The following is a 26528-nucleotide window of genomic DNA, read 5'->3' as shown; positions in this document are numbered from 1 at the left end:
AAATCAAAATTAAAAAAAAAAAAAAAAAACTTCCTCATATTCGATTTTCATTCAAAGTATGAATTATTAAAATTGATAAATATGCTAAATATTGGAAGGAAGCTTGGGCAATCCACTTCCATAGTGATACCACCTCAGAAACCCCAAGGAGGGGTCGCTATGAGTTGGATCCAACTCAGTGGCAGTGAGTTTGGTTTGGTTTTTGGTGTATGCTAAATATGGCATAATTAATTAATACCCAGAAAAGAATCATTGTTATTTTTTTTGGTGCCTTTGAGTCATTTGTTACTCTTTTGCTCCTTCTGCCTCCCTTTCTTACATCTCCATCTAGAGAAGTAGTAACTACAGTGCTGAGGTTAAGAGCATAGATTGTAGAAGTAGATTGCTTTGCTTCACTCTTGCCTCTACCACTTACTAGACTATGTAAACTGAGCAAGTTATTTATCTGTACACAAATTTAAAATAGGCAATCAAATAACAGTATACAGGTCACAGGGCTTCTATGTGATATATATGTCAAATTACTTACATCAGACTGTATAGTCACTGTAAAGAATTTAACATTGCCAAAGAGAAGACCTAAGGAGCTCTGGAGGCATAGTGCCCAAGGCATTTGACTGCTAGCCAGAGGGTTGGTGGTTCAAACCCACCAGCCACACCATGGAAGGAAGACTTGGGTGATCTACTTCTGTAAAGATTTACCACCTCGGAAACCCAAAAGGGAGTGCCTATGAGTTGGAATCGACTGGATGGCAGTGAGTTTGGTTTTTGGTTTAAAGAGAAAAATTGGACTTTGCCCTTCACTTTTGGGAAGTAATCTCTAAATCCTTGGAATTTCATACCTGGCCTTTGTTTGCCTGGGGTATTAAACCAATCAAATATTAACAGTCTCCTTAAGGATGGGGACTTAGAGCCACACAGCAAAGCCAGAAAAGTAACACTGTACACAATTCCTCCAGAAGAGGACGAAGGAAGCTCACTTTTAATCCTTTCTTGGTTTTGCCCTATGTGCTTCTGCTCTTGGCTATAACAAAACAAAACCATGAGTGTAAGAGCTCTCTATTAGTTCTGTAAGTCCTTCTTTATCAAATCTGAGAGTGGTTTTGAGAACCTCTGAACTTGCAGTTGGTGTCAGAAATGAGAGTAGTCTCATGGACTGGGTTCCCTCTAATACCCCATTAATTAAATTCATTAATATGTGAAAACTACTAAGGACAGTGTCTGGCTTATTTAAGTGTTCTATAATATTAGCTAAGGAGCTTTGTTGACACAATGTTTAAGCACTCAACTGCTAACAGAAAGGTCAGTGGTTCAAATCTTCCAGATACCCCACAGGAGAAAAATGTGGCAGTCTGCTTCCATAAAGATTTACAGCCTAGGAAATTCTCTAGGGCAGTTCCACTCTGCACTATATGGTCACTATGAGCCAGAGTGGATTCAACGGCACACAACTCCAACAAGTACACAGCATTAGCTAAGGAGCCCTGGTGATACACCAGTGAAATGCTTGGCTGCTAACGAAAAGGTTGGCAATTGGAACCCAGCAGCTCTGCAAGAGGAAGAGCTGGCAATTTACTTCTGTAAAGATTACAACCTAGAGAACCCTAGGGGCCAGTTCTATTCTGTCACTTGGTGTCGCTGTGAGTCCAAACTGACTGAATGGCATCTAACAACCACTACATAGTAACTCCTGTTATTATTATTAACTTTTCTTCTGATATTTGTCCCTGGATCTACGGCTTATGTCACTGTAGCCTCCTCAGTCATTTTATGTGGACTCTACCTGCCCAGTCAAATGTATGCTAGAAACATAAAAACACAGGCAAGTCTTCACCTTTTATTATCCAAACAGCCTATTGTTCATAAGATCATCAAGACCTGTCATTCCTACTGTACCTGGTTCTCTGACCACATGTAGCAGTACATCTTTAAGTTCTTGGGAGTTTTGTCTGCTCACAACTCATTTTTGATGACTCTGTTGTCAGACTAGATCTGATATTCATCAGTCCCCATCTGGGCTATTCCTGTCTGTAGATGGGACACTTTACTCCAACCTTCAACCTTAGAGCACTCAGGCTTTCAGTGACAGCTACCAAACTCCTCATTCAGCCAGAGAAGCAGCCCTTAATGATGATTTTCCTCCCAAAATGGATGCGATTGCTATAATTGAATCATGGAGTTTTTGAGCTCAGGCATTGCTGAAAAGGGCATGAGAAATCATCAAATTTTGTAGCTTTTTAGGAAAGTATAAGGAGCTGGGAAGAGAACGTGGGAAAGGGAAGCCTGATTGATCTGTGCAAACTATAAATATACTTCTAAGATTAAAAAACAAAATCATACTGAAAAATTTATTTTAAAAAAAAAAATTTAATTCCCTTACTTGGGTCAATGGAAACGTGCCTCACATGCAAAAACTATAATCAATAAAAAGTTATTTTTGTCACTATAAAAAACAGAGAATTCTACAAATGGTTTGAGACAGTTACATGTGGTATATTTGTGTGTTTATGTAAATATACATATTTATCAGTTCATCATAAATATGTTAGGGTCCCAAGAAAGGTTTAACTTAGAATACTAGCTATGAGTTAAATTAAAAGCAGTAGCTGTAGAGTTCGTTAGAAAACCAGATTACTGAGCACTCACTTAATGTCTGTAACACGTTCTGTTATACGGTGTTCTCACCACATCCAAATCACATAACATCCTATTTCACAGAACGTGTTACAGACATTAAGTGAGGCATGACTGTATATGTATTTCTGGACTACATATAGAAATTATATAACATTTTTTGAAGACATATTACGTGTCAGGAATTGTTCTAACATTTTACATCTATTACCTCATTAAATCTTCCCAATAACCCTGTGAGGTAAGAACTATTATCATGCAGATGGGTAAATCAAGGCAGATTAGGTGATGTGGTGAGAACACCGTATAACAGACAGGCAGTCCCTGGATTACAATTGAGTTCTGTTCCTAAATCCATCTTTAATTTCTATGTGAGTCAAAACAACTAGGTCCAGTTCGCAACTAATGTCAGTTAATCCATTGTTTGTTCTAGTGTATTCTATATAGTGTACCTTTCTATGCATTAAAAACATTAAAGAAACACTTCCAGCTACACTGAAATATCTTTAACATAATAATGCAGTAGTAATAATATTTTGATGTATGTTGCAAAGTAGTGCATGTCTGTTATTACGAACCATTGTTTGTACCTTAAATTTTTAATATAATAGACTTTATGGGGATTGGGACCATGGACATATGTGTGTTTGGATGTTGTCTGAATGAATGTCATGAGGCGCACGACTGTAGTTCTATAAAGATGATGTGATAGTTAAGGCTGTATGTCAGCTTGGCTGAGCCACAATTCTCAGTGGTTTAGCAGTTATGATGTAGTCATCCCCCAATGAGATCTCATATAATGTAATCACCTCCATGATGAGATCTGCTATGAACAGCCAATCAGCAGAAAGGGAGTTACCTCAGGGGTGTGGCCTGCTTCCAATATAAATGGAATCTTGGCAAAGATTTCCAGCTTTTTAATTGATCTGGCTCATCATTTGACCTCCGGCTCCTAGACTTGAACCACTGGCCTGCCATATTGCTGGCTGATTTTGGGACTGTTGCCATTGTAGACTGTGAGCTAATAGATTGCCACCTTACCTGCTGAATTTGGATTTGTCAGTCTCCAAAGCCAACAACCTGCTATAATGCCTGCCCAATCTTGGGTCCATCATCCCCTGCAGCTGCATGAGTCAAGGAAAGCCTCTAACTGGATGTCTGACCATGAACTTGGGACTTGCCAGCCTCTACAACTTCGCAAGCTATTTCCTTGAGATAAATTTCTCTCTCCCTCTTCATCTCCATCTCCCTCTCTACCTCTCCCTCTCCCTCTCTCCTTCTCTCCTCCCTTCCTTCTGTCTCTGTCTCTCTCTGTCTCTCTCTCTCTCAGCTTTGCTGGTTTTGCTTTTCTAGAGAACACAGCCTGAGACCAAAAAAAAAAACTCACTACTATTGAGTCAGATCTGACTCATAGAGACCCCTCCTTGGATTTCTGAGGCAGCATCACTACAGAAGTAGATTGCCCAGTCTTCCTTCTGAGAAGTAGTCTAAGACAGATAGTATTTATTTTTTAAAAAACTCATTGCTATCAAGTCAATTCTGCCTCATGGTGCCCCCCGTGTATCCGACCACCACCTGTGCTCCATCGGGCCTTCAAAGATTGATCATTTGCAAGTAGATCTCCGGGCCTTTCCTCTCAGGTGCCTCTGGGGGACTCAAACTGCCAACCTCGGTTAACAGACAAACGGAAGAATCATACTCAGCACCCGGGGACTCCCATTTACTTTAAAAGAAATACTTTATTGCAATTAAAGTTGTTGGCTTTTTTCTCCTACTTATTTTATGAGTCACACTGCTCATATTCACTTATATACAATACAGGTGATTCTTCAGAATAAATTTTCAAAGATGACTGGTATTTACATTTACAAAAATATGCCAAATCCCAAGTTCATGTCTAGACTTCCTTGGAATTGGAGAGATAATAAGGCTAATTACCTTTTTGAATATGATGATCAGCTAGTACCTTCTTTTCCTTTTGAGAAAAGGGCAAAACATTCTCACTATATGCAAACATAATCCTGTTGACAATTTATTCATTGCTGTTTCTGACCTATAGTTTTCTTTCAACTTAAGCAATTAGATTTTAAATAAACATTCATGAAGAATAAGCAAAAATCACTTTCTCAGCATATTCAGTACTTCTATAAGGTCTCCAGGAAGAAACACACTCCAATAAATATTTATCTTTTTCCTTGCAGCAATGATGACTATGCTGCTTAAGGGAAGCCTATTACCAGCTAAGATATGTAAGGTTACTAATAACAGGAATAGATTGGGAGAAAAAAATTCTGTATTCTAATGAACTAAAAGCTCATCCAATTGAAATATGCTGGGGTGGGGGGAGAACAAGAGATAAACAACTATAAGAATATTAAGAAATATGTAACAATTAAAATCATTCTTTTTCACCCCAACTACATCAACTAAATGCCAGTTACTTTCTATTTACATTAGCATTCCCTCAGAGAATTTAATGTTTTCCTATAAAAGTCAGCTGTACCTTAACCAAGATATTTCTCTATATTAGTTTCCAAGTATAGAAAGCATACCTGTAATTAAAGCATGCATCATTCATTGTTGCTGTTGTTAGATGCTATGGAGTCAGTTATGATTCACAGCAACTCTTTGTACAACAGAAATGAAACACTGACCGGTCCTGTGCCATCCTCACAATCATTGCTGTATTTCAGCCCATTGTTGCAGCCGCTATGTCAATCCACTCAATTGAGGGTCTTCCTCTTTTTAGCTGACCATCTCCTTTACCAAGCATGATGTCTTTCTCCATATTCACTGTTGTCAGGGTATTAATAACTCTTGCTATGCAGGAAGTGAAACATCTACATGGGAATTTTTTTGCAAAGAAGCAAAGGAAATCTACCTACCAACCTACTTACAGGTATCATATAAGCATACCATGTGTTTGCTCATTTATTACAGGTACAGAAGTGCTGTACAGGCCACATTATCTACATTAGATGGCTACTTTCTTTCACTAGCCATCAAGAAGACTAAATTTTCATCATTTGAAATATTTTTAAATCTTAAAGACTTTTTGAAGAGAAGGAAATACAGAAGAGCATGTCTAGAGTGAAACAGAATAGCAGGCTAGGCCTTAAATACCATAAAAGGGGAAAAAAATAGAATCAGCACAAGTTTTAAGCAGGAAAGTGATATTATCCAAGTTATGATAGAAAGAACCCTGGTAGCAATGTGAAGGATGTGATAGAGGAAATAGAATCAAAGAAAGAGAGACCATTTGAGATCTTTATGAGGGGTGAAGGGCACCTGGAATGAAGAACTGCAGGTGCAAATAGAAATATTCCATAGTATTTTGCAATAGACTTAAAGGGGCTCTGTGTCTAACTGGATGAAAATGGTAATAAAATGAGAGAAGTCAAAGATGATGATGAAATCTCTAACTCTGACTTGTGACTACATATAGTGAGGTCAAGGACCAAAACAATAACCAGAAAAAGAGCAAGTTTATGGGGAAGGACAGGTTGGGTTTGAGGGACCTTTAGAACATCATCATACAGATACTCAATAGCTAAAAATAGAAGCATGATGCTTAGGGAAGAAGTCAAGTGAGCAAGAAGTCAAAAGCAGTAAATAAAGGGAACACAGAAGAGGGTCAAGAAAGGAACCAGCAAAAAAGAGAGCTAAGAAGAGAAAGAAGGAAGAGATAGGTAATAGATGACAAGGGACAAGGAAGTTTCAAGGAGGGAGTGCTCACAGTGTCCACTGCTGCTAAGAGGCCAAGAATCATTCATTGGATTTGTGGCCATTGGATTTAACAATCAGAAAGTTTGAAAATTTTTCCAAGGAGCGTCTGTTCAGTACTGGAGGGAGAGACCTGATTCCAAAAGGCTAAGGGAGTAAACAAGTTAAGAAATTTAAAAGAACTCACAAACTACTCTTCTTGGAATTTGAAAATAAGAGAAAATATAACAATTGGCTCTAAATCCTAGCAGATTCTAGAAAGTATAAGTCTCCTTCACTAACAGAAGAGAGGAAAAAACAGAAAGAATAAAAGATGACTGCAAAGTTCCTAAATTTGTTTCATGCATAGAAATATGCGAATACCAATTGCCTCAGCTGCATGATCCAATATGGTAGCCATGAGCCACACAAGGCTACTGAAACTTGCAATGTGGCTAGGCCAAATTGAGATGAGCTTTTAAGTGTGAAATACACACTGGATTTTATGACTTATTATTTGAGAACTGTAAACTATTTCATGGATACTTTTAATATTAACTGACATACTGACAAAATATTTCTAATACATTGGGCTAAATAAAATATATTATTAAAATCAAACTCATCTATTTCTTACTATTTTTTTTAATGTGGCAACTAGATATTTCAAAAATTAGATCTATGATTCACATTATATTTCCTTTGGACAGCATTGCCCTAGAGCTCTGGTGGCATAATGCCTAAGGCATTTGACTGCTAACCAGAAGGCTGGCAGTTCAAACTCACCAGCCACTCTGTGGAAGGAAGACTGGGCAATCTACTTCCATAGAGATTTACCGCCTCAGAAACCCAAAGGGGGTTGCTATGAGTCGGATTCGATTCGATGGCAATGAGTTTTTTTTGTTTTTGTTTTTTATTGGAGGATGAAGGACTTCAAAAGGTTATTGCAGAGCCAGCAGTTATATATCACATTAGGGTGGAAATTTATAAAGAAACTGTCAACCAAGCCAATTTCAGAATTTTATAGTTTAAGAAATTAAGGCCCTAACTAATTAGATGGCTTATTCAAGGTCACCTGGCAGTTAGAAGCAAAATCTAGACTAGAAACCAATCCAGGAATATTGCCTCTATTACTTGGCCTTTTAAAATGAAGTTCTGTTGTGTCAGTAAAAATTAAAGGTTTAAATGATAATAAATAAAAAAGATAATAGTGATGTACGTTATGCACATCTCATTCTATGACACATCCAATAAAATGACTTGCATATAGCAAAAATAATAACAGTAACTTCCAGACATCTTAAAATCATGATCTCAATAAACAGTGCCCTATGTTCACCAAACCGTTAACATAACCAATATTTTAAGGTATGTCAACTTACGGTTTGTTTTATTTTTGTTTTACTTTGAACATATAAACCAAATAAACCAAACCCACTGCCCTAATGTTGATTCCAGCTCTCACACACTCTAAATTTATTTTAACCAATTTCACATTCATTTACAGCAGTATCTGTTCAAGTATATATCTCCTAAAGGAAAAAAAAAAAAAAGTTGTTAAAAAAAAATTGGAAAATTTAAAGAATTTACTTTACAAATCTAATGTTATTATCCACCACTTGAGACTGGTAACACACAAAGACATCATTGTGGTCTTTAGTGTAATACTCATGGGAAGTCAAAAAAAAAAGTTCCCATGTTTACAAAGTAAATGCTGTATTTCAAATTCTGGCAGGATTTAAAGTTCTGTTTTGTCCAGTGAAACCTTCAAAGACTCATTTATCCATTATAATGTAGGTCAGCCACAGTTTCAGGGTCACCATAATTATAACTAACCAAAATCTTTGGCTCAGATTTCTTCAATACTCCAAGCTACTACAAATACACATCAGCAAAAACAAAATTATTTTTTAAAAAAAGGAATGAAATTCTCTTTTCATGCTAATATTCAAAATGAAATTCAAAAGCAAAATTCTTTTAAACTGTACATAGTGCTTAATTTTGTGAGATAGTTTTATAAGCCAGTAACTGCCAACATCATGATAGTTATTTCCTTTGTAGAGCTATTGCTCCAAAACGCAGTGTTGATAAAAAGGAATAAAGATTATTTGATTGCAGAGCATGTTTATTTCATTCTGTATATATAAGCTGTATTTATTTTAACAAATAAAACTGCTATTGGTATTCATGAATGACATTATTGAGGGTAAGGAATGAAGAATAACTGCTTCTACTTCTTGAATGCTGCTCTCAGCTTATCAGGTGGATAAAAAGGCTGATGCAAGTCTAACTAATGGAGTCAGGTATGCACAGGGTGACTGGACTCTCCAAAGAGAAGAGTTTAAATTTTTTATCTACTCGTTTCCTTTGCTTCGCCATGTTGTTTGGCTGTTTCTTCACATAACTGGAGTTAGTGTATTCATCGACTCCAATTTTACTCCACTCCAGACTCCTGTCTGACAGCCTGTCTCCTAGTTCCTGTGACTTCTCCAAAATTACAGAGCCAGGTTCCATTCAAAGCTGAGCTTCAGCACATCCTTAGACTTTTTCAGTTTTCCCTTCTTGTACTTGCTCTCTTTTCAGCTACAGTAGAGAAGGGGCCGAATGGCCCACAGTCACCTACTATCAGTAAAATGTGATCCAACTCGAAGCCACAGGGAACAGCTGCTTCTTCAATGTTAGCACACGGAGTCACATTGTTGGTGTTGATGTCAATTCATTTCAATATTAAAGTAAGTTATGGTGATGAAATTGCTTAAGTATATATGGTAGATTCAATATTAATATTCTACAGAATATGTATCACAAACAACACTTTAAAGTCTTTAATTGGTATAAAGCATGAGACCACATTGTTTATATCTATTTTTATTTATTTATTTATTATTTTTTTAAACTCTCTGAGTACCACTGAGAGATAAGGTCACAAAATTCAATGACAGTATTCTTTACCAGCAATGAGAATCTGGCTGCATTTAGGACTTCTCTGTCATAGGCTTACACATGATTCAGACATTATTATTCTCAAATGAGGCTAAGCTTAGACACCTTGTTCATGACCAACAAAATTATTTGTCATTTTTCATAGGTAACTGTTCACTCACGCATCAAAGTTTCTGTTCCTGCTACTTGAAAACTTTCTTGCTTCTTCACAGGTCAAATATGTACCACCCCATCTTTAAAATTTAGTTTCAGATTTACAGCATGTTTTCTCTCAGTCCTTCTACCTTCAGTAACTCATCTGTTTCCATGCCATATCAGTAGTATGCATATGGTTCTATATACTCATTGCACACCATGAGTCCGCCACCTTTCTGCTTTGATATACGATACACTGGGTAGAAACTATGTCTGCCACTTCTGTTGTGTCATTTGACAATACTTACCATCAGCTCACTTGGGGGGGGGTTCCTAATTGTGTAGTGTTCACCCATTTTCATGGTATAAATACTTCTACCATACTTTCACCATGGCTGATTTCAAGCTACCATCATGAAGTCCCTGAGCGACTACAGGGTCGGGAAGAGATGTGCACACAAACTCTCATGAGCCAGTTCAAGCCAACACCCATCATTCCCCTGTACCACGCCTGGCACAATCGCTGATTTATTGAATAGCGAGTTTCCCTTGTAATATTTTCACAATTTCTACATATCTTCTTCAAGACACATCTATACTACAGAGTAAAAAGTTCCATAAGAAGAGATCAGTTGCCTATCTGTATCACCAGTGACTAATATTGGGCAGAGTAGGTACTTAGAAAATATTTGCCAAATGAATGAATTATTAATACTTTTGAAATGTAACAAAATGTTACATAAGTTTTAATATGTATCATATCATAAAAGAAATGTAAACTCCACAGGTAGAAAACAAAATAATGTAAGACACAAGAACTTTCAAGTTAAAGGGTATCTTAAGAAGTTATCAGGTGCAATCCCTTCATTTTATTAAAAAGAAAAGCTCATCTACAGAAGTTCACAGAAGTCCAGGGTCATACAGTGCCTTAGTGCCAGAGTGGGCCTAGGGCTCAGGTCTCCTCATGTCTAGTCTTATCTTTTTTTACTGTGTAACCATGACTACTCCTTGAGTTACTGCTAATTTGATCTGATGTTGAGTAGCTGCTAATATTTTGAAAAGCAGATTTTTTTCATTGGTTGTCCAACAGTACCGTACAGAACTAAATTTGATATAAAAGTTAATGAAAGAAAATATAGGCTAATTATGTCAGTGACAAAAGAAAGACTACAATTATAAAGGATATTTCTGTATGTATCAGAGGACATTTTTCTGAACATAGCACGGTAGGAGTTAAGATTAGCCCAAATTCTGCATTCATATCATTTTTTAATTTGGAATCATCTCTGAATTTAATTGTCTTAATCCCCTCTTATCTGATCATTAATATAGTTGTTGTTGTTGTTAGGTACTATTGAGTAGGTTCTGACTTGTACCAAGTCAGTGTCCAACAGAACAAAATACTACCCAATCCAGCACCATCTTTTACAGTGGTTGCTGTGTCGGAGCCCACGGTTGCAGCACTCTGTCCTTCCATCTTGTTGAGGGGCTTCCTCTTTTTCGCTGACCCTGTGCTTTACCTAGCATAATGTACTCCTCCAGGGACTGGTTCCTCCTGATAAATGACCACAGTACGTGAGACAAAGTCTCACCATCCTCACTTCTAAAGAGGATTCTGAGCTGTACTTCTTCCTTGACAGATCTGTTCATTGTAATGGTAGTTAACAGTATAGTCAATATTCTTCGCCAAAACCACAATTCAAAGGCATCATTTTTTCTTCACTCTTCCTTATTCATGTCTAGCTTTCTCATGCATATGAGGCAATTGAAAATACCATGGCTTGGGTCAGGTACACCACAGTCCCCAAAGAGACATCTTAACTCCTGTGGTAGTTCAGTTTGTATGTCAACTTGGCTGGGCCTGGTTGAGTGGCTGGGCAGCTGGATGTAGTATGCCCCATGATGAGATTAGTAATCAACTCCACGGTGGAATCTACTGTGAGCAGCTGAGTAACTGCCTTAGGGAATGTGGTCTGCTCCCTGTATATAAGCAGAAGCCTTACAGAATGGTCTCTAGCTTATGGCACACTTGGACCCTGCATGTAGCTGTGTCATTGTTCACCAGCCTGCCATGGTCTGCTGACCTTGGGACTTACAATGGACTTGAATTAATGGCCTGCCATATGGTTTGGTAACATCGGGACTGTGCCTTTTTACTTGTCAACCTTAGGCTTAGCAGCCTTAGCAGCCAGCAGCTGTCTGAAGAAAAGCCTCTGGCTTCAGTGGGCCGGGAGCTGGAGGCAGAGCTGAGGCCCAAGGCTGAGGGGCTTTCACCCAGCCCCTAGAGCTTGGAATTTTGAACTTGGACTTAAAGCCTCCAAATTTTAAGAATAAACTCCTGTCTGTTTAAGCCATCCCATTTGTTGTGTATTCCTATCAGAGCAGCACTAGGGAACCAGAACAACTCCTTAACATTTTAAAGAGGTCTTTTGCCACAGATTTGCCCAATGCAATGTGTCATTTAATTTCTTGTCTGCTGCTTCCATGGGTTTTGATTGTGGATGTAAGTAAAATGAAATCCTTGATACCTTCAATATTTTCTCTGTTTATCATGATGTTCCTTATTGGTCCATATACAAAGGTCATACAAAATTAGACCTTATACTGACTCCAGAAATAATCACCAAGATTTTTCTACAATTCAAGTCTCTCAGAGTCATAAGACATAAACTATAAAAATGGTCAAGAAACTATCAAAATCTTTACAATGTTTTAATAACATACATACACACAAATTACTACAACAGGAAAAAGAAAACTCTTTCTTTAGACAATATTTGGGATTTTTTTCGTTCATATTTTTGATAAGCCCTAAATTGAGATATAGGAAGCATAATCTCCTATAGTGAATTTCATTAATATTTCAATTAGGTTAAGGCTGTAAAGGTGAGTGTCTTATGAAACAAACCAATAAAATAGAACCTGAATTTAAATAACTGATCAATAAGCCCCTAAAAAATTATAGTTAACATTATAGTATATTTAACTAATTATAGATGATAGATATCATTCTCATGAGATTATGTTGCCATTTCATTATTTATTACCACTTAAAAATCCACAACACAGTAAATTGTGCTAAAAAAAATATCATACCTCCTTGAAGATAACTAAAAGCATCACTCCTCCTTCCATTTCTAGAGCAAAGGTGAATATTCACAGATAACTGTAGGAGGTTGAGACCCTTAGCCAACATTCCCCAAACACCTGAGGCATTCTTTTTCCAGTATGATCTTATTACTGCCTAATTATCCACCTTGCTTTTCTTCTTTTTTGTTACGCTGAAATTCACCACAGCAGTTTAACCTTACATTCAGAATCGCTAAATATAACCCCTCCTTCACTGGTAATTGGCCCCTTTCTTTATTAACTGATTTCTCCCTTGATTTATTACAAATCATTTTTTGCCAAATTTGAATCTATTCTATGAATAAATTATTTCCTTCTTTCAACTCATTTAACACCCTGTCTCTGTTATCAAAGCTTTCCTATTATTTCTTCAAGTTCTTGTTGCTCTTTAAAGATCCTCCAGTAGAATAATGAATATTTAATAAAGTCAGAATTTTTCAATGATCCTTACTTAATTCTGTGGTAAAGCTTACGGGAGACCTATGTTCACACTGAAATGTTTCCTACTATATTGTCATAATACTGTATGGTACACAAATCTCTGCAAGGTAACTTACGACCTCTAAAAGCACAGAAAGCCATCTGATAATTACCATATCCATAGCCAAGTCAAACTGAGCCAGCTTCTCATCAGCAATTTCAACATCCATATAATTTTTAATAAAGTGAAACCTATACTGTGCCTTCAGTAAATATAAATGTGGCCTCTGGATGTGAGTAAACCTGTCACTGGATTATGCAAAAAGTAATCATGGATAATATGGGCCAATGAGAGTTCTCATTAATGCAATAAACAATTCCCAAGAAAAGAAAAAATGTATTCCTGTTCTCTTCTTGGAAAGAAATGTTTTCCTGAGCTCCAAAGCACTGATAAAGTCTGGTGGTGATCCCTTAAGCTCCTTCCCTTTCTTATCAGCCACAGACACATTGCCCAGAACTGCCACCTGCACTCACCAAAAACAGTGCCCCTCCTTTTTTTTTTTTTTTTTTCTCATTTTGTAAAAAGTAATATGGAAGGTAACTACCAACCTTGGATCAAATAAGGAAATGCTTAAGGTTAGTTTTGCGGTACCAATTGATTTTTTTCTAGGAACCTAAACTATGAAACAGAATATGTACTCTAGCATTTTTTTTTTTTTTCTAGCATCATACTTTGTAAGAACAGGTGGACAGACTGTTGATTGGTACGAAATGCATCTTAAGCTGACAAAAGAGTGGAGACGACCAGAACATGAGTTGACTGGAAGAATCTTCAAAGTTCTACTCCCAGAATAAATTCCAAGCACTGAAGGAATGGAAGGTTTCTACAGCTTTCTTAGTTTGAATAACTTTAAACAAATGGAAAAGGATTTTGCTCTCATCCTTTTGTAAAGCATGTATCTGCCAACTTTAAAGTTTTCCATTTTCAATAACTGCAATCAAAGACATACTGTTGATAACTATATTCCTTCAATGTATCTTGCTGCCCTTGACCAATAAAGCCTCTTATCTGTTTCAGTTCCTCTTCTTCAAAAAATTTCAAATCAGTTTGACTCCAATATCAAAAGCATGCAACACATTTTTCTGATTTTGAAGGACTGAATCTTCTATTCAGCACCCTAACAATTCCATCTTGATCCTTAAAAACCATTTTCATGAAATTTACAAAATGGAAGGAATATTAGAGATTACCTATTCTGTATCTTTTTTACAGATAGAATTGACCCAGAAATTGATTAAAATAATCTGTTCAAAGGCACTCAGACAGCTAATAGGTAAAGCAGGTAAAAGAAAGTAGAAGCAAGACCTCCAACAACTCCACTGCCATGTTCTTCTTACACTCAGGAACCAGCAGATAGAGGCTTCAGATTTGTGTGATGAGAAATACAACGCTTTTTGTTAGTTAGCCAAGTATTTGAATAAAACTGGTGCTTTTTTATGCTTACTGCGAATCTTTTAAAAATTTCATTTACTTACACATTTTAAGGGTAGTTTTAAATTTTTATATTTTTAATTGCTTAGCACGGTTTCTTTTCCTGCTGTAACAAATTAGAAAGGGGCTTAAAACAACTCACAGTTCTTCTCGTCAAAAGTCATGCAGGTTCAGCTAGGTACTCTGCTTATGGTCTCACAAGGCCAAAATCAAGGTTTCAGCTCTGATCTGGAGACACGGAGGGAGGATCCATTTCCAGGTTCATTCAGGTTGCTGCAGAAATCAGTTGGCACCATCGCACAACTGAGGTCCTCATATCCTCACTGGGTGTTGGCAGGGAGCCATTCTTGGCTTCTAGAGGCTACCCATGTTCCTTTGCTCATGCCCCTTCCACCTTCAAAGCCAGCAACAGTGCATCTAATGTTTCTCCTACTTTGGATTTGGTTTCTTCTTCTGCCACACCCCCACATCCTTGTCTGCCTCTGCCTGTAAGGGATCCTGTGATTACAAAGCACCCACCTAGATAACCCAGGATACCCTCCCTGTTTTAAGGTCAAATGATTAGTAACATCTGCAAAGCCCTTTTGCAATGTAAGGTAATATATTCATAAGAATGACAGGTTATCATAGTCACTGTCCATTCAGGTGTGGGATGTTCTTGGGAACAATAATTCTGCCTACTAAACTTAGCTCATATTTTATTTATACAGCATTAAGAAAAAGTGACTTATTTTCCAACAGATCATACTGTTCAAACTTAACATCACTAACAAGGTAACTTTTCTCTGCTAATATTTCCAGGAAGGGCTCTGATGGACCTGCTTGGGTCCAGTGCCCACTCCTAGACCAATCAACAGAGTTGTCTTCACAGGCTTATGACCAATGCAGTCAAACGCGGCCTTAACTCAGGGGGGCCCCACACTTGGGGTTTAATGCTCTGCAGTTATCACCTTGGAATTCTTAATATTTTTGTTTTTGAATTTATGTTTTGTAAGTGAAGTCTGATAGGACAATGGAGCAGGTGCTGGGGGTTTGTTTTCATTTTTTGTATTTAACTAGATAAAAAATTCTAGATTGTGAGGTCCCCCCCCCCTTTTATCATTTTAAAGATGTCATACAGTTGTCTCTTGTCTCCTTTCTATGGAGAAGCCCACTATATTTTTTATACTTTGAAGAAAATACCCTTTTTTTTCTTTTAAGATTTTTCCCTTTGTCTTCAGTTTTCAGTAGTATGACTGTTGTGTGCCCTAAAATATAGTTTCCTTTGCATTCATCCTGATAGGATGTGTAATGCTTCTTGAATCTGTGTGTTGATGTCCTTCACTAGTTTAGGAAAATTCTTGGCCTTTATTCAAATATTGCTTCTTCCCCATTTTTTGTCTCTTCTTCTTCTGGAACTTCAATTAGATAGAGGTCAGCTTTTTTCACTATGTCTTATATGTCTGTTACACTATTTATGTTTTTTCCATTCTCTTATCTCTCTTCAGTGGTGTCTAATTTGCTATTAAGCCCATCTGTTAAGATATAGTGGTTTTCATTCTGGAACTCCTTTGAATTTTTTTTTTAATGTTCTTATTCATTGCTGAAATTATTCACCTTTTCATCACTTATTTTAATATACTGATTATAAGTATTTTATAGTCAATATTTATAATTCCACTATCTGGATCATCTGTGGAACTATTTCCATTGTATGTTGTTTTGTTTTATGTCTTGGTTCTGACTTCTGATATGCAAGGTATTTTTTTCATTAATTTTCACATACTGTATTCAAAAAATTACAGACTTTTCATGATGCCTCTTGTTTCTTGCAATGTTAGACAAAGTAAAGGCAAAGAATGTCAAAATCCTAATTGGGTTTTATTAGAGACTAGATTTTAATCTTTGTTACATCCAGTCTATTTCTAGTTCTCCTAAACTCCTAGGGTATATGCTTCAGCGGTCCAGTGAAAAGTTGGCAGTGTCTTACCAAGTTCTCTCCCTGAATTCTAGTCTGTGATGCCTACCCAACCACCAAATATTCTACTTTGCATCTCGCCATTTTAGCTGCCACTTCCTGTCTTGCTTAACATCATCTGTGCTGCTTACAAACTGACAAACAGCCCAAAGTAATGAACATTGGATCTCAAGAGGTTTCCGTTCACTCTAGAATCTTTGTCCCTTGGTAGTACTCCAATGCCTTTAGATTTTTCTTTTTCTCATGCAGCTTTTCAAATTTTTCTAAGCAGGGGCCTTGGTTTGAAACAAGTTAATCCATCACAACTGGAAATGGAAGTCCACTATTGCTTTGTGTTAGGAGCCCATCTTTAGGTATGCATCTATATCTTCTTGGTGCCAAAATTATTTAAGGTAAGTTGGCATCTCTATTTAATAGTTTAGTTGCTGGTGTTAAGGTTCCTACTTGAAACCAAATCTATTTACTTTTCCAAAATTTTAATTATTTCTCTGTTATAATTATTAATTAAAGTTATATTCAAAATAGGAGCTCTGGTAGCGTAGTGCCTAAGGCACTTGACTGCTAACCAGAAGGCTGGCAGTTCAACCCCACCAGCCACTCCTCGGAAGGAAGGTTGGGCATCCCTACTTCCATAGTGATACTGCCTCAGAAACCCAAGGAGGGGTCGCTATGAGTCGGGGCCGACTCGATGGCAAATAACAACAACAACAACATATTCAAAATGCTTCTCCTCAACTGTTTAATCCTACTCCTTAACTTTGCCATATAATGTGTATCTAGGAGATCTTTCTTTGTAAATAGTGTCTTACACATTTATTTTTAATGAAAATAACACTGTTCTCATGGACAACTACACACTAAGTGCCCACTATTTCATAAAATGCTCCTGTATAAATCTGTTATTTGATAACCTCTTGTTATCTCTCAAAGGAGAGCAAATTCATGAAATAGGTTGAACAGAAGCTACTGATATCTCCAATAGTTATCTTGCCATAAAATCTCAATACTTCAAAATTGGAATTTATGACCATTGAATCATTTTAAAATTATATTTTGTCAGAACTAAAAAAATGTTTTATTACATAATTAAATGTATAAATATTATGAAGGTAGCTATCCTACTCAAAAAAAAAGCACATTTCTCTTAGGGACTGACTTAAGGACACGAACTTTCTCTATGCCTATAAATAGTTTCAATTCCGACTCACAGCCACCTCCTTTTGGTTTCTGACGTGATAAATCTCTACGGAAGTAGACTGCCCAGTCTTCCTTCCATGGAGTGGCTGGTGGGTTTGAACTGCCAACCTTCTGGTTAGCAGTCAAATACGTTACGCACTATGTCACCAGAGCTCCCTGGTCTTTTTGAGGTTTTTTTTTTTTTTTTTTGCATACATAGTTTACAAAATTAGTTTAACTTACATCAAATCATAGCAATAATACTCATATGATATCATATTGTATAATAAGATATCATTTGTAAATATACTTAATAAGGATTTCAAAATGCTATGCATTTCACTGTAGATTAAAGTAAACATAAATAAATAAAACCCTAGGTACTCTGACATATCTATTGAATCTTTCTAAGTTTATGTTCTCAAAATGTACAATATTAACTACAAACCCAGAAAAATATTTAGCTGTAAACAACAAAATTGGGAATGAGCACAGAGAGAAGAGATAAGTATACACAACTATATTCTCACACCTCAACTGATAACTAGCTTTTAATACAATTATGGGTCATTATTCAATATTATCATTGCTCTGGGCATTTGTTTCCAAACATGAGCTTCCTTTTTTGTAGGCTCCAATTAATTTACCCGGGTAGGTCAAGTGACCTTTAAAGATTTACAAGCTCTCCAGACACAAAGACTCTAGCACCTTTCATTTTTTCAAAGGTTCTATTCTATTCATCTATATCCCTGGCTCAAAGCTTTGTAATTCTTTGCTCATGTTTACTACTAGATATGCAGCCATCCCAGTGGCCATCTGTCACAAAGTGGCAATTAGTTTAGCATGTCGCAAACCAGCTGTCAAGACTGTGTACCCTACACGTTCGTAATAAAGTATTGTTGCTATCAATGAAGAGAACGCATTTCAGTAACCACTTTATCCAAAATGGGAATAATAGGAAAGATGTAGAGATATCAGGGTCTACGTGACATCTTTGCTGAGAATGGATAAATGTCCTCAACCAAACCAACCATCACAATAAATAGATGGAGGTATAAAGTAGTATGATGGTTAAGGACACAGGTCTGAAGGGAGGCAGTTCAAATCTTTGCTGTAACACTTACTACCTGTGGGTCCTTAAAAAAGATAGTTACTCTCTCTGTATCCCAGGGTTCTCATCTTATTAAATAGGATAACAAGAATATCTGTTCTTCTTTTTTTAAAAATAAGAATTAAATAAAAGTGAATATAGAAATCTTAGCCCAGCTACTGATAAATAATAAAGTCAATAAATATTAAAAATTATCACAGTTATTTTTTCCTTCATAAATGGCATGTCTTTCTCCCGTTGTCTTCGAATCTGATCACACTCTTAATACCAACAAGAGTTTACTTATCCTTTAGGGTTTGCTTTTGCTTCATAACCACTAGCCTAAAGTTTCCAACCTCAGCTTTTGGGATCTTTCTTAAATAGACTTAAAGGAAATTGCAGTGCATAAAGGAAAAATGTTTAGGTACAACATTGCCCAATAAAAATATAATGTATGTCACATATGTAATTTTAAATTTTGCAAAAGCAACATAAAAAGGTAAAATTAATTTTAATATTTCATTTGAATAACTATATCTAAAATATTATTATTTCAACAAGTGATAGTAGTCAATTTCTAGTGCTCAAGTGCTACATGTGTCTAATGCAACGCACTGCCACTGAGTCGGACCTGACTCCTAGTGACCCCTCCTTGGGTTTCTGAGGCAGTATCACTACGGAAGTAGATTGCCCAACCTTCCTTCCAAGAAGTGGCTGGTGGGTTTGAACCACCAGGCTTCTGGTTAGCAGTCAAATGTCTTAGGCACTATGTCACCAGAGCTCCTTAAAGTGTCTAATGGCTGCTCAACTGGACAGTACTAGTTTAGAGTCAAATGAACCTGGATTTAAACTCTGGATCTACTATTACTTTCCATTTACTTGCTTTGGGTTCCAGTATCCTCCTGTAAAAAAATTACTACCTCCAAATACTAGAGAATTAATAGAAACAGCATAACCAAGGCACTCATGCAACACCTGATATACAGAGATGTCATTCAATGAGCATTTTCTCACCCAGCAAAGTCACTTTACCAAAAAGAATTGGTCAACACTCCACCATTTCAGGACGTAACATACGATCAAGAATAAATGGTAATGAAGAAAGAAATCCAAGCTGAACTGGAAACAAGGCTCCAGGAACTGACGGAACACCAATTGGGATGTTTCAACAAACAACACTAGAAGCATTCACTCGTCTATGCCAGGAAATGTGGATGACAACTATCTGGCCACCCAACTAGAAGAGATCCATATTTGGGCCCATTCCAAAGAAAGGTGCTCCAACAGAATGTGGAAATTATTGAACCCATCATTAACATCACTCAGGAGTAAAGTTTTGCTGAAGATACTTCAAAAACAGTTGCAGCAGTATGTCAACAAGGAGCTGCCAGAAATTCAAGCTGGACTCAGAAGAGACCATGGAACAAGGGATATCACTGCTTATATTAGATGAATCCTGGCTACAGCAGAGAATACCAGAAAGATGTTTCGTTGTGTTTTATTGACTATGCTAAGCCATTCAAATGTATGGATCACAATAAATTATGGCTAACATTGCAAAGAATGGGAATTCCAGAACACTAATTGTGCTCATAAGGAACCTGTATATAGACCAAGAGGCAGCTGCTCAAACAGAACAAGGGGCTACCACATGGTTTAAAATCAGGAAAGTTGTGTGTCAGGATTGTATCCTTTCATCATACTTATTCAATCTGTATGCTGAGCAAACAATCTAAGCAGCTGGACTAAATTGAGAAGAATACAACATGAGGATTGGAGGAAGACTCATCAACAACTTGCAATATGCAGATGATACAACTTTGCCTGCTGAAAGTGAAGAAGACTTGAAGCACTTACTGATGAGGATCAAAGTCTATATCCCCCAATATCACTTCAACAAAACTCCTCACTACTGGACCAATAAGAAGCATCATGATAAACTGAGAAAATATTTAGTTGTCAAGGACTTCATTCTACTTGGATCCAAATGCACTGCCCATAGAAGCAGCAGTTAAGAAATCAAACAATGTATTGCACTGGACTAGTCTGCTGCAATAAATCTCTTTAAAGTATTAAATAGCAAAGATGTCACTTTGAGGACTTAGGTGTGCCTTACTCAAGCCATGGTATTTTCAATCACCTCATATGCATGTGAAATCTCAACAGTGAATAACAAAGACCAAAGATTAATTGATGTCTTTGAATTATACTGTTGGTGAAGAATATTAAATTTACCATGGACTGCCAGAAGAATGAACAAATCTGTCTTGGAAGAAGCACAGCCAGAATGCTCCTTGGAAGCAATGATGTGGAGACTTCTTCTCACATACTTTGGGCAGGTCATCAGGAGGGACCAGTCTCTAGAGATGAACATCACGCTTAGTAAAGTAGAGTCAGCAAAAAAGAGCAAGCTTCTCAGCAAGATGAAATGACACAGTGGCTGCAACAATGGGCTCAAATATAGCAGTGATTGTGAGGCTGGCATATGACTGAGCATATTTTAGTCTATTGTACACAGGTCACCATGAGTCAGAACCAACCCAATGACCCCTGACAACAACAGCAACCTTTTCCTCTGGAACTGAACACTGCCTCAATATAGTGTAAATGGTGACCTAGCTCCAGTTCCTTCCCTTCAACTTCTACTATAAATGGCAGCTTTTTCCCCCACTTATACAGCTCCCCTCCTTGCTTCCTATCAGCTATAAACTTGAGTAAGTGTACTTATTTCTAGAAGTTGTGAACCCTTTGAGTCATGATCCAATGTATGTGATCCCAACTAACTAAAAAGACCTGTGCCTGAAAGAGTGACCCTGCTATCTGTCTCCCATCTGCCAGTCTCATCCACCTCCCAACTTACTACACTGCCACAGTTTCTCTCTCATTCAGCTCCACCACAGCTGCAGTTTACTCCGTAACTGCCATCAATCTCAATGCTTCTCCATTTGAAGACAGGCTGACCTCAAAAACTAAAGAGGTTGAGGATCATTCTATAAAATAACTGGCCAGGAGCTCTTCAAAAGTGCCAGCATCATGAAAGACAAGAAAGATAAGGTCACAAATTGGATGAGATGAAAGAAAAATAAAAATGAAATGTCGAATCTTGGGTAGGATCGTGGATGAGAAAAAAAGGAATCAGTGGTTAAACTCGTGAAACTCAAATAAGTCCTATAGGTTAGTGAATAGTATTGTATCAATGACAATGTCCTGGTTTCCATAATCTTACTATGGTTATAGATAATGTTAATATTAGGGGATGCTTGGTAAAGAGTATGCAGGAACTCTATACTATGTTTACAACTTTTCTTTTAGTTTAAAGTTATTTCAAAATAAAAAGTTAAAATATTTTAAAGTAATTATTTAAAACATTATTATGAAAGAACCTCTGTCCCTATGGACTTGTTTAATAGAGACTTCACTGTGAAATCTCACTACTTACGATAAGCCTATTGCAGTAAGGCTATCAGAAAGGTTAATGAAAAGTCAATACCAAGGTGTGGAAAATGTACCTTAATCACCACCATCAGTTTGCAAATCCACTAAGAGAGTATGATGCCACCTACTTAATACATCATGTGACCACACATCATGTTTTGTGTGACCAATGTTTTTAGATAAATATACCTACTGAATTAATATTAAACCAAAAACCAAACACTGCCTTCAAGTTGGATCCAACTCACAGCGACCCCTCCTTGGGTTTCCAAATTACTAGATAATCAGTCTAAACAATAGCTTCACTACGATCAACTTTTTACAGAAAAAAGAAAAAGGAAGGAAAAAAAAAGGCAGGAAAAGATAGGAGGAGATGCAAAGAAGTAGAAGAAGTATATATTTCAAGATGCACCGACCTCCTGCCCCTTCCCCTGACCCTTCGTGACTTAGGAAACAGCCTGGGTCAATGAGCTCTGAACAAAGCCCCTTACAACGGAAGCCAGTCTGTCCTGCTACAGCTGAGTTTCTGCAACATGAAATAGCTCACAGGCAACTAGGAAGCAGGCTAAGGATTTCTGTATAATGCAGAAGCAATATTGGTTCATCTGTGATCTTTCTGAGATCATTAATATTTGCCTCATTAATAATAGCAACTTAAGGCCAGGTACACTAACAGCACCAGGACAGGATAAAATAGATAAAAAATACATAAAAATGTATTATACTACATTCAATCCTTCTCTTAGAAGTGTTTATTGCAAGGTTGGTCTTTGCTTAAAAAATTGAAAATGTAAATAAGTAAAATAAGATATGGTCTTCAATTTTTATGTAGCAGTGTACAACTCTGACATCAGTACATTTTGTACAAACCTTACAACCTTTTCTCCACCTCCAACTTCTGACGATGTTGCCCTTGCAGCCACATCTCAGCAGCCTCAACTTTTAGTTGCATTAACAAATTTTAGTGTGAATTCATAAATGGCAAAATTTTCCTGAAATGTTTATATAATATTATACTATAAATGGTATTTCAATAAAGTAAAGAAAATTATCATCCATGTTAAAACCAGACTGGTACATTTTGTAAGAAAAGTAAATATGCAGTATGGTTTGACATGAATTAAATGTATATTACAAACAGTAAGCAAACCAACGTCAATCTTTTCAAATGAAATAGCTTGTAAAATATATTAAAATACATGTCTATATAGCACTTTTTGCTCATAAAACAAAAATAAATTTAAAATAGTGACTTTTATAGTACTGAATCATACAAAGGAAGAATGAAGAAATATTTTACTAGTGTTGACTTCTTGTTTCTTTCTCAAAGAAAGCAATATTTGTTGCTTAATGATTATTTGTTTTGGGATAATATGATACATGTCACTAAGCACTATTTTACATGAATGGCCTGCAACCAACAAACATCATGAAAGATGTACATGACAGGGATGAGTACATTATTGACTCATTAAAGATAGTTTAACATAAGTAGCTACAATTTATTATACCAATCCTAATTTCTAATATGCCATTTTTGAAGTTATTTTATATATAATAAGTATCAATCACTATATCATTTACATAAATTAATATTATTCTCTTTTCAACATGATACAGTAGGGTACTTTTATGGATCCATGCTATCCTAAATTCCAAGGAACTTTTTTTTTTCCAATTACCTATTCAAATTCATTTGCTTAGAGATAGTCAACGTCAATACTTTCTCGCACACACACACACACACACACACAAATACTGCACAACTGCCTGATTATGTGTGACCTCTTCCACTTGGGCGGGTATCCTCTCCATCACCAACTATGTCAGGATATAAGCTTGCCAAACTGAAGGCAAAAGAGTAATGAGCACATAACAGGCTAACCCAGCATGCAAAATGTTGTTAAGGAGATTACAAAAATAGTACCCTAAATGACAAAATAAAAGCATACTCTGAAGGGAAGGCTAATATTAAAGAAAGCACTCAAGAACACCAGAAGCATTGAATCCTCATTCTTGGATGTCTGCCATATAAAACTCCACTCAAATTTTATTTATCTCATTAGTTATTTAACTAGACTTGGTTACTATCCTCTCAAATAAACCCTAGGGGAACAGCCTGGAAGGAAACACACTTAGAGAATACCTATTTATTTTCACAAAGCACTAGCCAGAGGTAAGTATGAACAATGCATTGCTTTCACCAAACAATTACAAATTATTACCCAACAAGAAATGATGATTCTAATTTAAGAACCAGAAACCGAAATTTGAAAAGTCCTCATCAAACAGTAGGCTTTCACTGTCACTAAAACAAACAGCAGCAAAACTGCTACATTAATTGCTACCCCAATGTACAACTGGTAGGAGAGGGAAACATATTAAAATACTTTCATAAATAGCTGAAACCAAAAGAAATTAGGCAAATTCCGTTGCAGCCGTCTCAGTATGGATTTACTTTTTAAACAAAACCAAACAAAAGAACATCTCAAACCTAAACTGTTCAAGCATGTACTATACCAAAAACCCACAAAAAACAAACTCACTGCCACTGAATCGGATCCGACTCACAGCGACCCCTCAAGACTATGTATTATATCATTGTGTCAGTTATGCACACTTTGACATTCCCTTTGTACATGAAGACCCAAATGAAATTTTTGTTCTTCACCAGTCTCAACATTTTAGCAGACAAACAGTGCCACCTTTTGGCCCCAAACAAAAGCTATCATTTCACTAGTCTTCCAAAATTTCTTCAATTCAACACCTGTTATATACAAATGTCACTGAATTCCATATCATAATTGCCATCTTCCAGAAATATTTTATAGTGACACAAACTAAGAAAATTTGTGGGTAACATAAAAGTTGCCTACCAAGATGCAAAATTCCAAAATAAGACCATGGGTGTGTATTATCGATCATCAATATAGTAATTTCTAATCATTATTTCATTGAACACATTTTGCCAAATCTAAGAATGCCAATCAACCAATATATGTTAAGTATAAAAGACAATTTCTTTCACTTTTTATGCTATTGTCATATTTCAGAATTGATTTTTAAAAATAAAACATTATATTTTACATTTACCCATTAATGTCATAATTGGCAATATCATATTAACCACAAATTTATCAGATAAAGCAATATAAATATAAATAACATGCACTATAGAAAGTTTCTGATTTACTTACACCAATGACACAATGTCACCACGCTGTACTTCAAAGTTCCTAACTTTCCAGTGGTTCAGAAGCACTACATCAGATGACTGGCTCCCCCCAGGATTCAAAGAAGGCTGCAAAATATGGAGAAAGAGACACATCTATCATTTGTATTTTTCAATTTTCATGGTTCCTTGCACTTCATAGCTCTAGTGGAGCGTAATAAAACATTTCTAATATAGTGCCTTTCAACAAATTGCTATTCTAAAGTAACTGCAAATGATGAGTTTTCAAAAAGGCTCATTGGGATTCTACACAGATGAACCAGAAACAAATAATAAATTACCAATACTAACTTGAAAGGAAAACATGCTAGGTATTCATATCTTTACCAAACTCCAGTAAAGAGGTATGGACAGCTTTAAGAAGGATTAAAAACCATAAGGAAGAAGTGAGTCAAATCTCCCAAAAGATTATTCAGATAAAACCTAATTCCACAGAGGTACACATCGTTGCATCAGAGGAAAAAAAGGAAATGGTGGGGATTTCCTTCCTTGAGCTTTTTTTTTTTTTTTTTTTTCCCCTAAGAGAGCATGTAGCAAGGCTCCTGGTCCCCATATGAGCTAAGAAGTGGCCTTAACTTTAGGATTCAGACAGGTCCAGATAAGCGTGAAGACTGAAGGGGCAAGCACTGAGGAACATTTTAGGTAAAAACTCATGTGAGGGTAAGAAACCATCTAGGCACAAAATTTCACTGGCAAGCTATGAAGTCAAGATACCTGTCACTTGAAGAGGGTTCAGCCAAATCCCACGGATACAGGTCTGAAACCAGAGGTGAGAATGGTTTGCGCAAAAGGACCATATCCTGCCTAGCCTTTGAAAATTTAACATAAGGGCTTGTAAGCTAAATCCCAAATAAATATTGTTGCAATGAATAAACTGTAGTGTTCAACATTTTAACAAGAGTAAAAAATACATGTAAAGATGGTTTTTCCTTTTGTACATTTATAATAAATTATGGTTACTATTTATTATTAAGGTGCCCTAGTGTTGCAGTGCTTAAGCACTGGGTTGTTAACCAAAAGGTCAGTGGTTCAAAATCACCAGCCACTCTCCAAGAAGATGTGGCAGTATTCTTTATAAAGATTACAGCCTTTGCACGCTGATCTTCATCACAGCACTATTCACAATAGCCAAAACATGGAAACAACCTAGATGTCCATCAGCTGAGGAATGGATAACCAAACT

The 26528-nt window shown here is 36.6% G+C and overlaps 1 protein-coding gene across 1 annotated transcript in view; it reads right to left on the bottom strand.

The window, feature by feature from the left end:
- Window positions 1-26528, bottom strand: part of IMMP2L (inner mitochondrial membrane peptidase subunit 2) — a 1157822-nt gene that overhangs the window by 1087102 nt on the left and 44192 nt on the right. The window contains exon 2 of the mRNA XM_007944234.2: window positions 25311-25414. Within this exon, the coding sequence (XP_007942425.1) occupies window positions 25311-25414 (104 nt within the window). The remainder of the gene's footprint in view (window positions 1-25310; window positions 25415-26528) is intronic.

Source organism: Orycteropus afer, unplaced genomic scaffold (genome assembly GCF_000298275.1).
Source record: "Orycteropus afer afer isolate SDZICR_OR568_19922 unplaced genomic scaffold, OryAfe1.0 scaffold00007, whole genome shotgun sequence".
Lineage (NCBI taxonomy): Eukaryota > Metazoa > Chordata > Mammalia > Tubulidentata > Orycteropodidae > Orycteropus > Orycteropus afer.
Note: the sequence above shows the minus strand (reverse complement) of the source record. Positions and strands in the feature narration are given on the sequence as shown.